We start from the raw sequence: 5,681 nt of genomic DNA on the forward strand, positions 1-5,681 counted from the left end.
GGCCAGTCCAGGGGGCCATCCTGCCCTGCCACAGGCCTCTTACTTCCCTCAGCCCACTCGACGGCTGGTGTCCCCAGGAGGGATTTCAGGTGTCACGTGTGTGCATGTTGCTGACCTTGGGTGTTACCGTAGTCAGCGTCCCTGTGCAGATGGGGACAGGGGAAGCCTCTCTGCATATGAGACAGGGTCTGAGGAGGAGAGGACGGCCAGCAGGGTAGGGGAGCCGAGGTCCCTGCCATCCGGGAGGCTGGGGGCAGTGGGCACAGGCCCAGCATCCCACCTCGTCCATGTAAGACAAGCACCCTCAGGAGGCCCCCGTGGTACAGCTGTGAGTTGACAAAGGACAGAAGCTGCTGTTACTGCTGTCCCTAGATTTGCTGCCCCGTCTGAGTGACCGAGATTTCTTTCCCACAGGCTCTGGGGCTCTCAGCCCTCCCTGCCCTGCTCCCAGTCTCTGGGGGTCCCTGGGGCTCTGGAGCCCCACATTGCTGTGAGCCCCAGAGGCCGGGCCCTGCCTGCTTGCAGGCCCTCACTGGCTAGACCCTGAACACCTTTAGGCCATTTGTCTTATAGGGACGAGGTGCCCTCAGCAGCCAGCCCACTGTGACATCTGTCCAAGGGTCAAGACTTCATCCGGGTCTGGTGGTAGGACGAGGCCAGAGCTCCCCCTGATGGATACCCAGGAGTGGCTCCGTCTGAGGCCCCGCCCCCCCCCCCCGGGCTGGATGAACCCAAGGCAGGTTCTGTGTGCTCAGGGCTGACCTTGGGAGTCACAGATTAGCGTTTGTTGAATGAAGACGGAAAGGAGGCCTGCGTGTGAGGTCTGCTCCCTCGCAGCCACTCCCCCAGCCCTGGGGTCTTCAGATCCATAGTCTGGCTGAGGGGTCAGCCCTGCAGGCCTGCCGGGCCGATTCCTGGGCCCCCAGAAAGGTTGGGCCTGCCTCATGGGCAGGCAAGATGGGGGCCTGGAGAAGCCGGTCCCGGCTCAGGTGTCGGTCCAGCCGTGTAGAGCAGGCGAGCGGGTGCTGGGCCAGTAGGGGACTCGGGACAGACAGGAGGCCAGGAAGGGCGGTTAGAGTGAGCTCGAGGGGTGGTGAGGGCCCTCAGGGTGTCCAGCTCATCAAGGACATCACTGCTGCTGTCAGCCTTGGGGTCTGCTTCGGGGTTGTGTGCACACTAATTCTCTTGAGTCCACATTCAGAGACCAGCCAGGACCCTGCCGAGACCCAGGGCAGAGCCCTGCCCTTTGGGCTGTGTGAAAGGGCTCGGGGCCGGGTCCCTGGCGCCTGAGCTAGACCCTGTCAATGGTGCCAGCTCCCCCCTCACGTACGGTATGTCCCTGGACAGAGTGGGGCCCTGGACAGCTTGTGCCCAGGAGAATAAGGGGCTAAGGGTGGGGACAGCTTGCAGGAGGCTTCATCCTGGTTGTGGCTGAAGTAATGGGCCTGTGAAACAGAGGCCTCTGGGGCTTCCTCCAGTGCTTGCTGGCTGGGGACACTGGGTGAGGCCGGGGTGGGTCACAGGCCTGGGGGGGGGGCCCAGGGCAGTGGAGGGTACAGGTGGCCTCGGTTTGTGATCCACGGCTGGGGAGTGCTGGGTCAGAACAACCCATCTGCCTGCCCACACTTGTCCCCCAGCCTGCAGTCGCTCCCAGGGCTTTCCGGATGACTGTCACCATGGAGACAGCACATCCGGCCTGGCACCCTGAGAGGCAGTGGTGGTGGTGGGAGAAAGATGGACTTAACCCCGTGTGTGCCGAGCTTCCTGTTTAGGGCCGCAGGCTGATGGGTCCTTGGGGAGCAGGGCGGGGCGGGGGGGGGGCACTGTGGACTCTGAGGGCCGAGTCGAATGAGGCTCTGGACACACCCAGTTCTTCAGAACTCTGCAGCCCAGACAGGTTCCATGGAAGGAGCCAGAGATGGACTTGGGGAGTAGGAGGAGGCTGTTGGGATGACCGCAGCCCCACACCCTCCCCTGTCTGATGGCTCGGGGACTCCGTGTTCCTGTCATGGGAGGAGAGCCCCCAATTGTGCCTGTTTAACATGGATGCGGCTGGAAGTTTCTGGCTACGGAAGGTTATGTTGTTCCCGCCCCCCAGGGAGTGGGAGCTGTGTCTCAGGCTAAGCAGGCTTCCCTGGGGGTGGTTTTGGCCCACACAGGGAGCATGGAGCCGGGTGTGCCTCTCTAGAATTTGGTGCCGGACATGGGGGATGCCGCCCCCCCCCCATGAGGGGGAGCAGGACTTGAGGTTGGGGACTGCCCAGCAAACACATCCTCTGCACCCTGGTCATACCCCCCTCTTCCAGGAAGTCCTGCTGAGGGCAGCAGCTGGCTCATCCAGGATGCCGGGCACCTGCAGGGCAGGGTGCCTGGCATGATGGCGGAAGGCTGCTGGCAGGTGGCGGGCACCTAGGGAGCCGGCCTTTGTGCCCAAGGCGGGCGGCTTCTTTGCTCCGCCTGTGGACGCTCGGTCCTGGCCCCCCGGGACCCCTTCGTTCTCCTGGGCTGGAGCGGAGTGGCCATCCAAAGCCGGGGTGTAGGCTCTGGGTAGCCTCTGCTTTCCTTGGAGCATTCGCTCCCGGGAAGGAGGGCCCCCGTGGACTCTCCCAGCCCTGCTTAGCCCCACGCGGTCCACAGGGGGCACAGCTGGCCCCCAGCCATCGGCTCCTTGCATCTGGTGGCTGATGCTGCTCCCATGCTTCCGTCTCCGCGGCCACAGGCCGAGCCCCACGCGCAGGGCTGCAGGTGCGCCAGCCCAGGGCTCTGGCGGCGGGTGGAGGCTTGTCCCGGGGAGGGAGGGCGTGCTCATGCTCAGGAGGAAGCCCCCTGCCCACACAGGCTCCCTCAGTTTCCAAAGTGACCCAGTGGGGGGCTCTTGCTGCCCAATTTACAGAGGGAGAAATTGAGGCGCAGAAAGTGACTTGCTGAAGGTCACCCCGCTGGCAAAGAGGGGGCTGGAGCTGACACGCTGCTGTCCCCAGTGACAGCCTCGGAGGTGGGGTTGGCCCCAACGTACCCCTCTTTGTAACTCCGGGCCTCTTATTCAGAGCGCCCAGGGCCAGGTGGATTTTGCGGTCTGGAGCTGTCTGTCGGGGTCCCAGCTGGGAACAGATGCTCAGGCTCACGCACGTGAGGGTAACCTGAGGAGGGCGGTCGGCAGAGACGAGGATGTGGGTCAGGCCTGGGCCCTGTGACGGCCCTGTCACCTCCCCTGGCTGCAGGCACCGGAAGAGACGTGGTGACCTTCAGTGGAGGGACGGCCACCCAGGGGGCATCCCCCCTCCCCACGTCCCCCCCAGCAGAGGCCTGGGGATGAACACTCACTGCCTCTCCCACCCCTGCCCGGTCCCCACTGGCTGGGCTCAACCAGGAGCCGGGGAGAGGGGTCATTGCCGTGGTCTACTTGGGTCAGCCCCCTGGGCAGAGGATGGAGAGGCAATGATCTGCAGAGTCGGGGAACTCAGCAGCCCTCGGGCCGTCTGCAGTGGGCAGGGGGCACGGCGCCCACCCACCCACGACGAAACGCCCGGCCGGCGGCTCAGGCCCCGCCGGAAGTCGAACGCAGGGAGTTTTGCGCCGCAAACACGCGTGACCTGGACACTGAGCTGTCTGGTCACGGCCCTGACGATGGCCCCGGTCAGCTGGGAGTGGTGCTGACGTGCCGCGCATCCGTGTGAACGTGGGCGCAGACCCGCTGGCTATGATTCTGGGACTGCAGCCTCGGGCCTCCGGCCTCCTGTTCACGCCCCCAGCCCTGGCCCTGCTGGACGTGCTGCTGGCCGCGGTTGATCGCCCGCCCAAGGCTGGGGTGCCTCCCGGGGCCAGGACCGGGGCATGGTTATTTCTTTGTCCTCAGGGCCCAGCACAGGGTGAGGGGGTGCTCAGTCAGCGCGTGGCGGGTGCAGGTGGGGACAAATGCAAAATGGACGGTGCGTGCATCCCCCTTCGTCCCGGGGGAAGCCACCGCATCCGACAGCAGCTTTCACGATTTTCTGGCTGGGGCCCCAGCTGAGACCTCTAGGATGTGTTCTCCGTGAAGCCAGTTTGGGTCGATCTCGCCCCTCAGACTCCATGTGTCGATGGACAGATGTCCACGCGGTAGGTGTGGCCGGGGCTGCCGTCCCCCCTGAGGGCGTCCCTGTCCCCCCACCCTACAGGTCCCCAGGCTCAGCCAGACCCGGGACTCTGAGTCTCCAGGGGGCGATTTGGAGATGGCGGGTAGTGGGGCAGGGGCGTCTGGCGGGGTGGGCTGCCGTGCCCCAGCCACACGCCCCCCTCGGCCGGAGAGCAAACGCTGGTGTCCTGTGTAGGCACCTTGGTGGGGCCGTGTCGTGTGGACCCCGAGTGAGCTCTGTCCTCCTGGCCCTGCCTCCTGCGTCCCCCACCCCCTCCCCGGGCACAGCAGGGCCTTAGGATGCAGTGGGGAGATGAGGGCGGGGTCACACCACAAGCCCCTGACGCAGGTGCAGGCCAGCGGCGTCGATGACCACGTGGGCACGTGGCCTCAGGGCAGCCGCGTCAGGAACGGCCTGGGAAGGGCGTCCTGCTTTGTCAGCATGCGCTGGTCCTGACGCTCTGGGACCAAACGTCCTGGGGTTCAGTCTTGGCTCTGCCTCCTCCGGAAGGCGGTGCTGACACGTGTCCCCACGCTGGGTCTCCGGGAGGTTGGGCTGGGCAGCCCGGGGTCAGCATGGGACTTCGGGGTGAGGGACAGTGAGGGACGGGAAAGTGGCCCTGGCGGCCCCACAGGGCCCCGTCACCCTATCGGGCCCACACGTCAGCTGTCTCCTGGCACTGCTGGGGTGTCATGGGGACCCTGGTGGTGGCGCGTGGTGACTGTCCCCTCCCGTCCTTTGCTGAAGCTCCTTCCTCTACGCCTTCCTGAACCTTCTGGTCAGCGCCTCTGTGGTCTTTCTCGTCTTCATCGCCAGCACCATTGTGAGCGTGGGCTTCACCATGTGGTGTGATGCCATCACCGAGAAGGGCACCGTGTCCCACAGGTGCGCCTGGGCCCCACCCCACCCCCACTGCCCCCAGCCGACGTCTTGGCGCATGAATCCCATTCTGAGCTCGGGGTTTTGTCCTTGCTGCCTGTGCCCCCACCTGTGCACACCTGGCCAGGGACTTCCTGGGACCCACCCCCTTGGCCTCAATACCCCCTTCAGTGAAAGTAGGGCACCTCCCACACCCTGGAGGTGGATCAAGGCCGAATGTGTGTGGGGGGAGGGGGTACGTAGGCCCAGCGCACTCGACCCTGGAGGGCCGGATATGGCTACACAGCACAGGCCCTGGAGATCCCGCCCTGTGCTGCCTTCGCGGGCAGAGGCCTGGGCTGAGTGCTGGGCCGGATTTGGTCGTGGAGGGTTTGGAAGACAGCGATAGGGATGGGGAGGAGCGGGAGCAGAAGCTTCTGGTTGGAGGGGGTCAGGGATGAAGCCTTTGGGGCTAGGACAGTTGCCTCACCGTTTGGGGGTGCTGCATGCCGCTCCCCATGCCCCGTGTCCTGGCGTCACCTGCCACCCTGCGCCTTGGTGTTTCAGCTGCGAAGAGCTCCAGGACATCAACTTGGAGCTTAACGTGGACAACTCTGCCTTCTACGACCAGTTTGCCATCGCCCAGGTAGGTGGGGCTGCCGGGTAGGCGGGCCTGTCCCGGTAGGCGGGGTTGTTCAGGTAGGAGGG

At 65.2% G+C, this 5,681-nt stretch overlaps 1 protein-coding gene across 1 annotated transcript in view; it reads left to right on the forward strand.

The window, feature by feature from the left end:
- Positions 1-3,700: 3,700 nt before the first annotated feature.
- Positions 3,701-5,681, forward strand: part of TMEM179 (transmembrane protein 179) — a 4,560-nt gene continuing 2,579 nt past the window's right edge. Inside the window, exons 1-4 of the mRNA XM_049611972.1 lie at positions 3,701-3,808; positions 4,158-4,306; positions 4,863-5,000; positions 5,541-5,619. Of these exons, the coding sequence (XP_049467929.1) occupies positions 3,701-3,808; positions 4,158-4,306; positions 4,863-5,000; positions 5,541-5,619 (474 nt within the window). The remainder of the gene's footprint in view (positions 3,809-4,157; positions 4,307-4,862; positions 5,001-5,540; positions 5,620-5,681) is intronic.

This window comes from Panthera uncia (assembly GCF_023721935.1).
Source record: "Panthera uncia isolate 11264 chromosome B3 unlocalized genomic scaffold, Puncia_PCG_1.0 HiC_scaffold_1, whole genome shotgun sequence".
NCBI lineage: Eukaryota > Metazoa > Chordata > Mammalia > Carnivora > Felidae > Panthera > Panthera uncia.